This window comes from Balaenoptera ricei, chromosome 8, assembly GCF_028023285.1.
Source record: "Balaenoptera ricei isolate mBalRic1 chromosome 8, mBalRic1.hap2, whole genome shotgun sequence".
NCBI classification, from domain to species: Eukaryota; Metazoa; Chordata; class Mammalia; order Artiodactyla; family Balaenopteridae; genus Balaenoptera; species Balaenoptera ricei.
In genome coordinates, this window is record NC_082646.1 from 5356893 (window position 1) to 5373455 (window position 16563).

Genomic DNA, 16563 nt, shown 5'->3' on the forward strand with positions numbered 1-16563 from the left:
GACCACGAGGGGACCTGCCTGGGCTGGAAGTGTCACCTGTGGCGGTGGACACCAAGGTCACTAGTGACGACTGTCAGGAGAACCACTGGCCACCCAGTGTCCTGGACTGCTTGCTGTGAGAGGCGGGGAAGAGATGTTTTTAAAAAGCCGGGTCCTTTGATCCCTGGGACCACTGCAGCCAACGGGCAATTTAGATGCCAGCTTCCGTGTTGGTCTTGCCTAGGGGCAGTGGAGTGTCGAGATGAAGAATTTGGGGGTCAGGCTGCCTGGGTTCCAGCCACACCACTTGTGACCTGCGCGGCCTTGGGCAGGTTATATAGCCGCACAGCGGGTCAGTTTTCCCTGCTGTAAAGTGGGAGAAACGAATACGATAACAGCAGCCTCCACGCATGGACTTATTGTGAGGGATAAATAAGATGTTATAAAGCATCACATGTTACTACGGTACATAGTAGGTACACGAAAAATCATAGCTGCTGTTCATATTTTCCTTTGCCAGGTGTCTGAAAGCAGCACCCCGCTCTCTCTCATGTCTGTGGTATGTGGTATCGACCCAGGAGAGGACCGTGAACTCCCTGGCTTATTTACATAGTTTTGGACTGTAGTAGTTGATTTTTCCATACGTGTCTCATTTCAGGGATCCCGTGGGTATCTATACTCATTCTCCACTTCTTCAGGGAACCTGTTATGTCACAAGGGCTATTATAACTGCTTTTTTCTTATTATTTTGCCACCAGAAATTCCATAGAATTTCTTAATAGAAATCTCTTTTCTTACTCCTGTCCGTCCGGATGACTTCTTAGTGATTCCTCATAGGAAGTCACTTTAGGACATTACTCCAGGCAGAGGGTGGTAGCTGGTGACTATTCAACTGCTAAGAAACCTGCAAATGTGTCCAAGCTGTCCAGGAAATTGTTTTTCAGCGAGGGGTAGAAACAGAGAAGGGTAAGGCTTTACCAGTGTAGTTCCTGGGACTGTTTCCTCAAACGTTAATATATTTTGTAGGCATTTGCTGAATCATTTAATCTAGAATTTGTGTAAGGTATTTCTTGGCAGATGGGTTTCAAGTACTCAGAGTGAGGGTGAGGTAGAGATATTTCATTTTCCCTGCTGAGCTTGGGCTGTGCTGAGGAGGGACCACTAGGAAGCTGTCGCTATAGCAACTGCTTCCTTTGGCTGTTCCAGAGCTCAAAGGAAGCTCCCAAACCAGCTGCTGTTTTGCTCATAGGCGTCCATCAAGGTTACCCTGGTGCCTGGGAGTCAAGGCCCGGGCAGTAGGCCCACCATTTTCTAATTGTGCCTGGAGCAACGTCACATCACTTTTCTGAGCACCTTTTTCTGCACCAGTAGAATGGAAACAGTCAGCCCAGTGTGCCTTGCCTATAAGGAGGGTAGAGAGTGGCTTGTAGGAGCAAGCAAAATGGTGCATGTGAACATGCCTTATAGACGTGTAAGACATAACGAAAGTTTGCCCTTAGAGGTCATAAAGGACATTTCTTTTTTAGACTGAGAGGCAACGTAAAGCTTGTTTCCTATTGAATCTCAATTTACTTTGGATCAGACAAATTTGAAACTCAGGTTGAGGATTAGAGTCTAAAAAAAGTCAAGTTTTCCTGTGTGAGTTAGAGCGTGCCAGGCTTTCTTCATCTACATGGACTGGGTCTTTCCTAGCCACACTGTGTCCAGATCGCTTCTGAGATGGTGTTACAAAGCACAGTGTAGACTTGTAACAAGCGTCATGGACTATTGAAGCCATATCTGTCTCTCTAGCTACACGCCTAAACTAGGTAGGAATCACAGGCAACATTGTCATTTCTGAGTAGAAAGCTGTCCTAGACGGAAATCTATGTAGCATAAAGCTTTTAGCATAAGGTAAATTGATAATCAGAGTATGTCAGGCCTTCTAGAACTAAAATCTTGGCGACGTTGATGACTAAGACAAGAGACGTGTGTGTGTGTGTGTGTGTGTGTGTATAAATTAGAGTATACCGAACCCATGGAGAATTTCTGAGACAGTCCTCACCTGACCTCTGAAGATTTCAAGTTAGTTCCTCCCAAAGTGCTTATCTTCCCTTTCTTGGTTTGGGTGCTTGCCGGTAGGTGGCCTGGGGGACGGGATGGTGGGAGAGAGGAATATTATGACCAAAAGAACATCTAACTTCTGTTCCCTTGTTAGATCACCCTAGGGTAGTGATCCTTCTCCCTCGAAAATCAGGGGCCAGAGGTTCCCTAATCTAGAGGGTGCTTATGGGCTTTGACTTCTGATTGGAACTGGCAAAGGCATTCCTTGGTTCCTACCTTGAGTACTTCGTAAGGCAAAAATAATGACTTCGTTTTTGAAGGCAAAAAAGATTATGCTGCCTTAGCATATCTCAGAGGAGCGATAGAGTGTTTTCTTTCTGGAGTTTGCTTAGCAATGAAAATGGACTGACCCTTAAGTCGATCCAAATAAGGCAATTGCTGTTCTGTCTTAAAGGCTGTTTTGGTAGGAATTCTTCACCTGTTCAGTCCGTTCAAGCTCCTAGCACCTCCTGTACCGCTTGTGCTCTGTGTTGCCTTCCTTTTCCCCTGGCTGATGGGCTGAGAGAGGAGGGGTCGGGAGTGCCCTGTGATGGGATTAGTTGCTGAGAGTGTGGAGAGTCTGGTGTAATGATTCACGATGGCTTGTGTCTCCAGGCAGTGGACCGATCCAGCTGTGGCAGTTTCTTCTGGAATTACTCACCGATAAATCCTGTCAGTCTTTTATCAGCTGGACAGGAGATGGCTGGGAATTCAAGCTTTCTGACCCAGATGAGGTAAGAAGGGAGTGACTTCAGAGTCTCGTGTTGAGGGAGGATGAGAGAGAGCTCTGGAGATGGGTTCTGTGGGGTTGATGACATTTTCTAGGGTTCAAATCCCAGCTCTGCCACCTGCTACTTGGGTGACCTCGTCTGAGCCTTAGTTTCATCATTTGGAAAATAGTGAAAATATCTACGTTGGCCATTTGTTTTCCAGGATTAATTGATATGATGCCCGTAAAGTGCCTGGCACCTAGTAGGTCCTTTGTAGACACGAGTTGCTTTCTCTGACTTTGCACCCTCCCTGGTCTTGTGACTCTGTGAATATGGAAGGGGTCTGACAATTTGAGAGGCCTTGGAAGATTGGTACAATTTGCACATTGTGTTTTCATTAACAAATGCTTTAGTGAGGGGAGGAGGAATAAATTGAGTTTGGGATTAACATATACACGCTACTATTTATAAAATAGGTAACCAACAGAGACCTACTGTATAGCACAGGCAACTCTACTCAATATTTTGTAATAACCTTTAAGGGAAAAGAATCTGGAAAAGAATATATATATATATGTTATACACATATATGAAAGTGAATCATTTTGCTGTACACCTGAAACTAACGCAACATTGTACTCAATTATACTTCAATACAAAAACAAAAACAAAACAAAAACGCTTGGCGAGTGGTTGCTCTGTGCCACGCCCAATTCTGAGGATAAAGAACAATGAACAAGAGAGACACCCTCTCTGTTCCGGCAGACGTGAGGAGCCCTGTGCCCGGCACAAAAAAAATGCTTCCTGTTGATGAAAGGCAGGTGTGATTGCAGCTCAACCGTCCATCCCTTGCATTAGATTTCATGCTTTCAAAGCAAGGACATTCTATTCATAATACAGGGTAAGAGGAGACACTACAGTGTTGCTTTTCTTTTTCTATTTTTTAATATCAGATGCTTTAACTCCATTCCCTAGAAGTTCAGGGTCACTGTGTTTTCATCAACTCAAAGAATCAACTTCACTGTCACGGTTGCCCAACCCTTGAGATTTGGAATTCAGAAAAGATTGGTCAGAGAAGTAACTTCTATGTACCTGAATCTCTGACCCTCTCTTGAACATCATGGGTCACCATGGACGGGTGCAGGCAAATAAACATGTATATTTGGATTATCCTGTAGATGTTTACCCCTCTTCCTTTTTTTAAAATTAAATTGCAGGTGGCCAGGAGATGGGGAAAAAGGAAAAACAAACCTAAGATGAATTATGAGAAACTGAGCCGTGGCCTTCGCTACTATTATGACAAAAACATCATTCACAAGACGGCGGGTAAACGCTATGTGTACCGTTTTGTGTGTGACCTGCAGAGCCTCCTGGGGTACACGCCCGAGGAGCTCCACGCCATGCTGGACGTCAAGCCCGACGCTGATGAGTGATGGACACCGAGGGGCCGGAGAAACTCTGCTGAGACATTTCAAAGAACAACCACGTTGGTCGGACTCTTAATTTTTAATTGTTATTCTATTTTTAATTTTCCAGAACTCATTTTTTTACATTCAGGGGTGGGAGCTAAGTAAGCTGCAGCTATAATCAATTGTGCGCCGTTGGAGGAGGAGAACCAGGACTTGTGGGGTGGGTGGGACAGGAAATTCTTGAGCGGATTTTCAGGAGAGAGACAAGGGCCTTCTTAGAAGCTTGAAGGATCTGGCTTAAGGGAGGAAGAAACAAACGTGTCCAATCATTTTTTAAAAAATCATCCATAAAAAAAAAAATGTGTCTTGAGTTACGGACCTATTAGCAAAAGAAATTGATGCATCAGGAGTCATGAGACTAATAAAAGGCAATTAATTTCCTTTTGTTGTTAGGTCTGGGAGGGTGAAAAAGAGGGAGGTGGGGTAAAGCCTTTTTTGGGGGGATGCACTAAAAACCAAGGACTATTTACCTTTTATTCTACTTTCCAAACAAAGATGGACTTCAGTGGGGAGGGACCAAAACTGTTTTTGTGTTAAAATTTATTCTATTAAATTTTGTGCCAGTATTTTTTTTTTTTCTTAAAAATCGTCTTAAGCTCTAAAGTGGTCTCAGTATTGCTGTACCATGCAATTTTGTTTTTATTTGCTGGCTGAGGATTCTGTCACAGTGAAAGGAAACTGTTTATATAGACCCCACTGGAAAGACAAAGCGCTGTCACTGAGATCAGGGATCCCAAATTCATGTGACTGATGTATGGGGGAAGAAATAGGGCTGATTTGGGTACAAGGGAACTGTGCATGTGAATTTCACCTATAATTTTTAAAAATTGTGATCACACCCCTCTACTTACTTGTCATTAGTGGATTCTCAGAGTTTGGACTTAACGTTGAGCTAAGCATTAAGTCTTCGAACTGAATGTATTTTGCAGCCCTGGTTTTGGACCACAGTAAATGTAGGAGCACTGTAGAAGTCATGGAAAAGGGATCGAAGGGGGAAGATTGACCTGGTTCTTTACTGGTTTTAGGCCTGTAACGTACGTGACTTGGAATAAAATCTGTATGCGTGGGCATTACCCCTCAGGCCTTAAGAAATAAGTCCTGAATGCATGTCATTCCCAACTAACACTCTGTACTTTCTCCTTTGTGTATTATTTTCCCAGCATCCCACATTTATTGCTTTCCCCCACTCTGTTGTTCAGTAGAGAGAGATGTACAGCTTTCTGATGGGTGAGTGAAAGAGTAACTACAGACATGACATGAGTTGGAGAGCGTCTGATAAAGCCATTTAGATGTCCTGAGTTTTAGGAGCCGTGGAAATGAAGGGAGCCTATGAATAAAATGGGGCTTGGCTGTCTTTGGGAGAAGTGCAAGGCTTTCCTTTGAAGAGTTTAAGGCAGCTGAGTCGGGTGTCAGGTGAGACTGGGTGGGCAGGCAAGGTGCATAGGGCAGATGCGATGAGGGCCCCGTGCTTTGGATCCGTTATTCTGGCACAGGGTAAGTGAAGGTTAGTAATTGCAGAGGAAGACTTGAAGGCATAGGAACTATTAGGAGAGGAGCTAGGGTGTAGGAATAAGGTGGTCCATGGGATTCAAATCTATTTTTAGTTCTCCCAAAGTTGAACTACAAACATAATCAACTGTGGTGTTGTAAAGGGTCATCTGAAAATGGAGTTTGGGGAGGGTGGACCAACATCTGACCACTGAGGAAAAGTGCCTCATACAACTAGGATCCCCCCCTTCCCCGGCTATACAGGTGCCTGATTCAAAGGAAGGTGACAGAGGGATGGCTTTTCGGGCTTCAGTGAGGAAGAGGAAGAGACATTTAGGACGGGCTCCAGCTGAGAAACTGGAAGTACTAACTACCTTCTAGCGTAGCTTCAAGAAAGTGGATTGTTTTCTCCCAGGTCCTCTTGCAGACCCCGAATTATCAGGAACTTAGCTCTGTGATTCACGCGTTTCCTCATGCTGAGAAATCGGAGCGTCTGCTTGGAAAGCAAAGGCTGAATTTAGCCCAGCTGTGTATTTTGATCTTCTTCCGGATGCAGGTGCCTTAATGAAGCTCTCGAAATATTTTAGGAGCTGCTCAGGGAGTGTTAGGCAGAACTGTTTGGACTACATTGTTTTCTCTTAGATTATGTGATCTTTGTTGGGCACTGGCAAAGATGTGTGTGCGCCCGCGTGTGTGTGCATGCGTTTGTGTGTGTGTGTGCGCGCGTGTGTTTGCAGACATGCAAAACTGCAGCTGAGATAATCCCGGGGCTTTCTTGTGAAGTCTTTCCACATTTCAGTGGTGGGTGAGAGTAGGACCAAGGCCGGGCATCGGTCACTGCTTGTTTGCCGCCAGGCATAAAATCACTTTCTCAACTCATCAACAACCTCTCCTTGCAAACTGATGCTGAGAATTCCCCTGTGTGAGTCCTGCCGTAGTTCCCTCGCAGATAAGATGTAAGCAAGTACTGCCTCATGCTCTTCAGCTGCTTGTTTGCTCAGATGCCCTTTCTCTCTCAGTGCACCGTCTTCACTATTTGTAGATAGTGTATGAGTTCAGACAGCTTTGTCGATCTGGCCAGATGCTTTTTTCTCCTTCTGTCCAAAGGCCAGAGACCATCCCAGGAAGAGTGGTGGGTGGTTTATACACTGGAAATGTAGCAGAATTGTTGGAGTTCTGCTTTAAAAAAAAAAAAAACAAACACATGTTAACTTCAGAGGAAGGATGGGCAAATCTGGTTGAGCTGGGTGAAACTCTTATTTTCCTGGAGATGCCTTAACCTGTGTTGGTTTTGGCTGTAGGGTTCAGGGTCACTTTTGTTCCCTTCTGCATTCAGGGGAGGGACTTCCCTACGCAGAGCCCTGGTTTTGTGGCTTTGGGGATTGGAGGTAGCATTCAAAGATCAGATATGCTTTTCCTCACTTTGGAGACGAACACTCTGGGTTTTAGAGCATTAACCTGCCTAATCTTCACGGTGAAAATGACACCTTCTCTATTCTAGTCATGCTGTGCATGCCGCTTTCTCTGTTGGGGTCTATATAAATGCGTTGAACTCTTATCTACATTCCAAAGAAGTTTCGAGAAACCATAAATATATGTATACATATACATATATAAAATATATATATATTAAAAGGAAATTATCTCTATCAGGAATACTGCCTCAGTTATTGAACTTTTTTTAGAATACTTTTTTTTTAAGCTCGGAAGTATAGGGGTGAAAAAGATGTTATATTGTGTTTGACTATTTTCCAACTTGTATTTTCATATAATTTATATTTTTTAAAAGCTGAAAATTTAAAAGCAAGATGAAAAAAAGGAAAAGCAGGTGCTTTTTACAAATCAGAACTGAGGTAGCTTAGAGATGTAGCGATGTAAGTTTCTATGTGTTTTTTTTTTAAATGCAAAAAAATTTCTTATGGGGGAGTTTTTTGTTTGTTTATTTTAGTAGCTGATGCTGGCACATCATTTTGCTGGAGAATTTTTTATATACTGTAGCCTGATTTCATATTGTATTTTAAACTGTGTGAGATTAAAAGCAAAGAAATTCATTCATAATGATGTGGGTTTGGCTTCAGTCTTTCCTGTCTGGTTCATGCGTGAAAGCAGGACAGGTTAACCAACCAGAGGCAAGCACAGGAGGGAACGCAACTCCGTCTTGCTGATCTCACTTGCTCTACACCATTTCAGATAAAGATTTCCTAACAAAGTGAGAACTATCATAGGAATAGGGGGAAGTGTAATGTGACATCCCAATTAGAAATAGGTGGTATCATCCTTTGTGGAATGTCCCCGGCCTCATCATACCGCATTTTGATCGTGTCTGGAGGACTAAGAGGCACATGAAGAAAATTTTTAATGACTCAACAGATAAACATTTGATTTCAACTAGGTAAAGTTTCCGATATTAACACAGGAGGTTGAACATCTTTGGTCCATGCTCAGGAACAGCATTCTTCTCCCTCCTTCTGACATTCATTTTGTCCTGAGCCAATGTGGACCCATCCCATCCATCTCCTTGGCCCCAACTCTTTCCCTGGGGCTGAACACTGGGAATGATAATATCCGTCCGAGCCCCCAGCAGCCAATGTCATCAATCCGATCGTATTTATAGGTGCTCTGGGGAGGAGGGTTTAGGAATACATCCTGCGTGGTGCTTTTCTCTTGTTGTTGGAACTGTGGAAGGTGTATGTCTTTAAATTAACACCAGCATTTGCAACACAAATCCCAACTCACAGCTGGAAAGAGAATTTGTGCTGAATTGATCACAAAGAGAGCTCTGTTTTTGGAAGATCGGTTTCTTCAGGCCTGGAGCTTGAGGTTTGCTGAGTGCACGTTAAACACCGACTGTGTGGTCCAGTGGTCAGGGAGCCAGCCTGGCCGCGAGGAGGGCTCGGGTCTGCAACCCAGTCAAGCCACCGCCGCTCACTGGGGCACTGTGGAGAGACGGCTGGAGGTCCTTACATTTTTCAGTCTTCAGCTGCCAACCTGGGCAAAGCCACAACTCCGGAGCCAACCCGAGGCCACATCTAAGCTCTTCTCCCCCAGAATCCACAGAACACAGAGAATAGGTTTCTGCCTCAGTCTAGGATTTGGTCAGAGAACTTTCCTTCAGTGACAAGTTGCTGTTTATTCCCCCAAAGTATGTGATTTCATGCTGACCAGGTTAAAAGATACAAGATACACTGGAACAAAAACAGCTTAGGTCTCTGTTTCTCAAACTAGGAGCTAGAGTTTAGCTGGGGAACTCTCAGACACCTGGGCTTTGGTGCTCTCTCTTAATGACACTGCTGGGACCACCGTATTGAAGTTGGGGTTGTAGAGAGACAGTATCTTCTAAAACTCCCTCCACATTTGGGGGAACGGGATAAGGTGAGAAGGAGATTCAGGGAAAAGAGGAATCATTCAAAAGAAGCTGGTGGTCAAAAATCTACAGATTTTGACAGGCTTTTGGGCGGTTGTAGGGTAAAGTAATTGCCCAGGCCTAGTCTGGCTCCAGACTGCTATGGCTTTGGAGCAAGCTGTAGTGCCCATGCTAAAAATAAATTAATAAGTCATGACCAAAAATTGACCAAAAAGAGCTTACCTGTATAATGAAGTATAACTATTTTAACCTGAAAAAGGAAGAGGATTGTGCTTTGTACTCTTGAGTGAAACAAGCCAGGCAGTGGAGACTACAGGGTACACACAGGTTGGCTGAGGACTGAGTCTGTGCTTCAGAGATGTTCAGTGTGTCCTTCACAGTGTTGGGACTCACTTCTGCGACCAGGGACTCACTTCTGGGATTCACGGTGCCCGGCACTACGGCCATGGGGTGGTCTTGGAATCCTGTCCTTCCTGTAAAGCAAACACCCATGGACGCTGAGTGGAGGCCGCCCCCTTCGAGATGCGCGTGAATCTCCTGTTTTGTCTCCAGTGGCTCAGCCCCACACATTTACATCCCTGCCTCATTGCTGTAGAATGTGAGTTTGTCAACCCCCTGAAGGTATCCCTCCACCTCCCATGTTTACTTGGCATGAAACTTACTTTATTCTGGAAACCAGCAGTGGAAGAGAGCACAAGAGGTCATCGGGTTCATCAGAACCATCTGACTTCTAAACCCTTGTTGTCTCCATGACGCCATGTGGCCACCCAAGAGCTCTGAAAGGTCCCCTTTGATGATGCTGGCTGATGGCTCACCTTCCATGGAAGCCGCAGCCCTGGTTACTACGAGGGTTGCTTCATACACCGAGCGTGGAACAAGGACAGTCTTCTTTCAGTAAGGAAGCTTTTCCACTCCCACAGCCCTTTCCACCCTCTGCTTCTCCCCAGCGCCGCTCTGGGTGGTGGTTTGTGGTGCAACTTCAGTTGTACAGAGGCCTTTCTCTAGCTCAGATGTAGGGCTGCTTGACCCTCCGAGGGCCAGCCTGTGCCCTTTGATGGGCTTACCACTCAGCACACAGCTGGGTGTCCGCTGCTGTTCGGGATTCCTCCCAGTTGCAGGAATCCTCTCCAAAGAACCACAAATATCAGAAGAGAAAAGTGCTTTCTCGGCTCCTCTTGCCATGAGGCAGGGATTTAAGAAAGTCTGATAAAAGCAGGTGTTGATTGACCAGTGAAAATTTTAAAAGGCTTGAAATTGAGGGGAAAAATATCCCATTTATTGGGAATTGAGAACTTCAGATTAGCTGGGGACGGTGGCCCTGGCCTCTCCGCCCCTCGGTCATTGCCATTTCCTGTTTTCCTGAATGTCCCAATCCCTTTCGTTTTTTTTCCATTTTCCTGGAAAATATTTCCATCCTGGGAAAGCCAGTTTCATTCGATTGCCTGGGGTACCTCAATGTGCTGATGCCCAAGGTAATGACAGTGATGGCCACCTGCCCGGAGCAGCGCTGGGGGCTCAACAGTGGCCGCTCTCAGCACCTGCTGGGCAATCCCCAAAGCCCTGGTGAGTTGCTAATCCTGCGCCTAACCTCTTATCCCGCCATCCAGGCTCTAGTGGGCTCTCAGCCGTAGCGTCTTCCAGAGCTTTGATGTCAGGCTGGCTCTGGTCTCTCCGTACGATAGCACGTGGTGGAGCAAGGAGGTTTCCAGCAGCCACTTGTGAGAGCTACCGGGGCTCAAGAGAATGCCACCACCTTCTCCCAGCCCATTCCACACTGTCAGCTCAAGACGCCGGCCCTGGGCAGGAACAGGCTAGTTTTAACCTTTGTACAGGCAAATCCTGAAATTTCAGTCTTGACTCTAATGCCCTTTCTTCTCAGCCCCAAACTGCTTCCTCTACTCATTAAATCTCATCCACTTTCCAGGCAAAACATCTTGGCATAAAATTGATTCAGAATTGATCATGACAGTAATTTCTATTAGTTCTGATGGATTCCAACAGTCTGCTAAATGCCAATGTTCAGGTTGGATCCTGGGAGGGTGGAAGGCTTATATATCACTGAAATCATTCCTTTGATGTGCACCTCAGCTCTCTGGGGCCAGTATCCTGTGCTTTCTCATCCCGAGTCTCCTCAGGGTGCACCGTGGGGAGTGGCTGCAGTCTGATGGCTGCTAGATGGCAGGTATTCTTTCCTCCCTGAGTTCCCTCAGGGCTCACCAGCTCACCTAGGCTGTGGCCGCAATGGCTGATGACTGCCACATCCTTTGTTTACTGACCTGGCAGGAAATATTCCATTTCTCAGTCTGGAAGTGGTTCTGTGGAAACAGCACAGGGTGCGACGGAGTCGTGGTGACAGTTGAGGAGGGGAGAATGGAGAGGAGATCATTCAGGGCCTTGTGAGCCAGGTGAGAGTAAGGTGGGACCCTGAGGATCTTCCCACAGGCTAAGTCACATGACCCGATCTGTGCCTAGAAGGATTATTCTGCCTGTAGAGCAAGAACAGATCAGAGGGGACAAGGATGGAGGAAGAGAGAGCAGCTGGAAAACGATTTCATCTGTTGGGAAGAGAAGCCTGCCGGAGTGTCAGCCGGGAGCTGATGAGCAAGGTCCTCAGGGGATGGAGCCCCTGGGACTGGGTGGGTGGCTGGCGTGGGTGGGTGGCGGGGAGGCTGCTGTGCGAGCCCTGGGATGCGGGTGGTACCCGAGGATGACTATTACAGTCCTTGCGCTCGGCCACCACATCCCCAGTGCATGCATGTTAGATCCGGAAAGAACTTTAGAGGTAAACCCAGTCCCCTCATGGTGTAGATGAAGGGGTTTTAGGTTACTTGTCTGAGGTCCCATAGCTAACTGGTGACAGAGGCACAATTAGGTCTTAGCTCCGCTGACTCCAAGGCCAATCCTAGGTATCCAGTGAAGGTTGAGGGCTTGTCCCTCCAACACAGGCAAGAAAGAGTCCACCTCTTCCTTTCCTCCCTCCCTCCCTCCCTTCCTTCTTTCCTTCCTACCCTCCCTTCCTTCTGAGAACCAGAGCTATTTAGCTTACAGATGGGTGTGACAGGCCTCCCCGTGGGATGACATAGGCTGTCTCCCCTCATCAGGGTGCTGATCTCCATGGACCCCAGGGCACCCGCCTCCACCCCAGGCTGGAATTGAAGAGAAAGAGGAGGTGTTGGTTTCTCTGCTCCAGTGGTCCCTCCTCCGCCCGCTGGGAGCTGTCTCAGCCCCCCTTGCTTCGCGATCGCTGAGCATTATCCCCAGAATCCCGTTTGGCGCGGGAGAAAGAGCAGGGGTCTGACCAGCTCTGTGACAGCTTCCCTTCACTACCCGGCCATCTTACCATCTCTGTATCTTGGTCTCACACCGCTTCTCTGAGACTGACAGCTCCTGCTTTTTTTTTTAAAAATCTCTCTATTATGCCAGTTCTTGGTAACTCCTCCTCTTTTTCTCACCCATTCCCTTTATTCTCCACCTGAGTTTCCTCTCTTTGTCTCTCATCTTATATATCTAGAGAGGAAATGTCATAGGCTGCAGAGAAAAGGCAGTGACTTTTTTAAGAGTAGGAACTCTGATGCTAAACTGCATGGCTTTAAGTCCTAGCCCTGCTGCTTTGGGGCTGTGTGACTTTGGGCAGGTTAATGAACCTCTCTGTGTCTCGATTTCTTCATCCCTGAAATAAGGATAATAGTACCAACGGCACAGGATTGGTATGGTGATTGCCATTTAATATATGCTGACGCTTGACACATAGTAAGTGTTATATAAAGGGACCCAGTAGTAAATGAGAAACTACAGCTCGAGAAAGCCTTTTTCTCCCTTTTGGGAGAACGGTTTTCTCCCCTGGATTCCTGGGACAAGGAAAAGACTTCGGCATTCAGGGTAAGGGCCCTGAAGGGGCTGTCTGCAGAGTCGGGTGTGTCTGCTCTGCCCTCCCAGGCCTCAGGACGGAAGGTTCTAGTGCCAAGGTTCCCCTGCCTGGCACGGCCAGCTTGCTGTCGCAGCTGTAGGTGGGCAGAGCACTGGCTCCGGGCTTGGAAAGGCGGACGCTGTTCTGGCCAGCTCCAGGACTCAGCGTTTTCCACTACTCTTCTCTCTGTTTGTGTTCCTCTGTGGGCTCCCCCCGCCCAGCAGGGGCTTCTGAATGACGTCCAACAGCAACGCTGGGCCGGCTCCAAGCCCTCGCCGTCTCCTCCCGTCGGCAGGCGGAGGACCCCGGGCCTGGTGGCCCCTGCACAGGGTCTCTCGCTCACAAAGTGCCATTGTACGGGGTGGTCTGCGGGAGACAAATGATTTTGAAATTTCAAAATCAACGGCAAGTTATTTTTATCCACGGAAGGGCTGAAATGCCTTTATTTTCCATCTTGGAAAACAAACCTTAAGGGATCACTGTGCTGCAGAGAGCATCTCCATTTGCCCTGGGATTCAAGCACTTGCCAGGGAGGCTTTTGAAAGAGCGGGGCTCAGAAAGGATGAAATCGAGAACACCAGGCTGTCGGGGCCCATGTGACCCTCCCAGGATGGGGGTCTGCTGGGCTTGGCCCAAGACCTATGGCTGGTGGGGCCTCCAAGCCCTCGAGCTTTGCTCCTGCCGATGCTTGAGCACTGACGTTTCTCCTCCTCCTTGTGCCCGCACCCCACCGACCCGCCCAGCTCTTCACAGGCTGCTTCTCTCGCCCAGACCCTCAGCCTTCAGTGAGGGGCAACTCAGGACTATCATGTCCACTTCTTCCGGAGCAGGGGTCTCGTGGGGGAGTGCCCACTCCAGGAATGGCACAGAATAAGGCATGGACTATGGGAGGACTTTGATTCCTATTTATTTTCACTCTGAAAATGGGAGACGCACTTTTATCTACTACTAAGGAATATGCCTATCCACCTCGGTGCCTTTGGTCAGCCTCCTTTGGCTTCTCTGCAGGCACTCAAAGCTCTGCAGGCCGAGGTGGGATCATGCAACATAGAAGGGGGTCTACACTGCTGCCCCTGTTTCAGCAAATTATGGTGTTTTAAGGTTTACATGTACGCAACGAGTAGATTTACAACCCAGAATGTCTAATTTTAACCAAACGATCCTCACAAAATGGACAAGGGGCTTAAAATGTTTCCTGCGATGAAACTGGATTGTAGACGATAGGAACAATTCAGGCACACAAAGACAAGAAAGAAAAGCCGGATTACTTCTTCAACCCGTGGAACAGATTACTTGTTATCCATATAGGGAGGTTAAGACAACAATGATTTAATTACATGTGGCCCAAAAAAGTTTCCAAATTACCAACACTATATTAAATATAGACTTCCATTCATTGTCGTCAATAAGCATCAGTGCCCCAGGCACTAATATTATTATCAATCAATGCTAATAGATATTAGCTAGTGCATCTAATCTACAAATAAATATGCATCGATTGGAGGTGGTGCTTGAAGATATTTACTGACGGGGGTATAGGGCCAGAAAAATTTTGAGATGACTGCCCTAAAAGAATATTTGCTGTGAGCCAGCAATTTTTCTGCTGATGGTGAAAAAAGCTCATTTGCAATCAGTTAAAATCAGAGTTTAAATCCTGACTCCATCACTCAATAAACTACTCAATATCTTTGCATCTCAGTTTCCACAAAATCACAATAATAACAGTTACCTCATAGGTCCATTTTGAGGATCAATATAATAATTCATGTTAAGTGCGTAGAACAGTACTTAACATACAGGAAGCGGTCCTGTCCCCTTTCTCGTTCTCCTCTTGCTTCTGCTGGGACCGGGGAAGGTCAGACAGTTCAAAATGGAATGGAGCTCACTCTCTCCAAAATCCCACTCTGACCCTCAGGGAGCATTCCCTCGTGACTGAGAAGGTGAACCTGTGCTTTTCAACCCATGGCTGGCTGTTCTTGGCTGCGAGAGGAAAGAAGATTTGAGTGTGTATGTGTTTAAAAACCAGCCTGGGTAGGCCTTCCTCGTGGCTTTCTAACAAGTGTGCAATAAATGGCTCTGTGTTGGTTTTAGTTGGCTTCCCAGCAGACCTTTTTTCCACGTCAGAAGGTAGAACCCAGGAGTGCTACAATTGGCAGTAATTAGTCCCCACCACGATGCAGATCAGCCAAAGATCTCAGACGTGAATGAGCCTTCACTCATTCATGGGGGGAAACGAGGAAGCCCACACCGAGCCTGGGGCCCGGCCTTTGGCAGAGGGTCTGGCACCGCCTCGCTGTGCTACGGAAGAAGCAGGGTGAGGGGCTGTGGTGGGCAGTGGGGCTTGGTCCTTCTGGTCCATCTCCCCGGCTCCCATTTTGCACATGAGGATTCAAGATAAAGGATTGGTGAAGCCATCCAAGTGTGAGAGCCATAATCTTCCTCTCTATCAACTGTCGGCCTAACTAGGGTTTGGATGATCTCGTAAAGGCCACGTGCTAGCTTGGAGAGAACATCGACCAACGCGTACACGTGGACGCCCTTTACCCCTCAGACCCCCATTCTAAACAGAGCTTCAGGCTCAAGTCTGAATCTCAGGTCCTCCACCCCGTTGTAATTGGACCTGGAAGAGCTTCGTGGGGAGTCAGAAACTCCATTTCAGAGTCTACCAAAACGATCCGTGACTGTTTCATTCACAATTCTAAGCTGGGAGATGCAAGAAAAAGCAAACAAGGTTGTTAAAGCCTAGCATTCAAAGTACGTTGTATCAATAGATATTGGAAGAGATTCACTTCGCTAAGAAACAGACCCCAGCAAAAAGTGGAGGGAGCTGGTGTGACCTGAGGGGTTGACACGGAAACTGCTCTGGCCCGTTGCTCTCTGGGTGACCTCACCGGTGAGCTGTCCTGCAGTCCATTCCAGACAGGTGACCAACCTGTGAGTCAGGCTTGCCTGGGCAGGAGGCAGCTGGTACAGAGAATACACCTATTCCTGTAACCTGACAGCCTTGACCCCTTGGCCTCTGAGGGGTTACTCCATCTGGGGACAAAGCAGCCTTTGTCCTTATAAGCTGCCCACAGGTTGTAAGGAGGGAACAGAGCTTCCTTCCCTCTCCTTCCACCTGCCGTGTAGGGTCTAGAGCTCATGGATATTCTCCGAGCCACCCACTTCTCTTTTTTTCTCAGGCCAGACTTCCTTGAGTTTCAGATGAACTATGCTTGATTTGTGACTCTGCCTTCACAAATAATTTGCTTTGCCTTTTTAAGAGTGAAATCCCAGAGTCCAGTGTGGCAATTCCTAAGCCTGTCGACAGTGATAAATTTCTGGGACTTTTCCATCCTGCCCAATACTCTTTACTTTCTGAATTTCAAAAATCCATCTCAGGGGCTTAATTCTCTTAAAATCAAAGCATGGACTTCAGAAGTATGCAGCCCTAAGATCAACTTGGGGGACCTTTGACACATAACAACCTGTCTGAAGCACCATTTCTTCTTTTGCAAATAGGATAATATGATCAAATGGAGTAATGTAATAAAGTGGCTTTTAAAGGACCTGATATATAGCAAA

General features: G+C 46.8%; 1 protein-coding gene across 3 annotated transcripts in view; it reads left to right on the plus strand.

Annotated features, from left to right (window-relative positions):
- Nucleotides 1-7786, plus strand: part of ETS1 (ETS proto-oncogene 1, transcription factor) — a 129174-nt gene extending 121388 nt beyond the window's left edge. For all 3 annotated transcript variants that reach the window (XM_059930066.1, XM_059930067.1, XM_059930069.1), the window contains 2 exons: nt 2677-2795; nt 3989-7786. In XM_059930066.1, the coding sequence (XP_059786049.1) occupies nt 2677-2795; nt 3989-4204 (335 nt within the window). In that variant the 3' untranslated portion in view covers nt 4205-7786. The remainder of the gene's footprint in view (nt 1-2676; nt 2796-3988) is intronic.
- The last annotated feature ends 8777 nt before the right edge of the window (nt 7787-16563 follow it).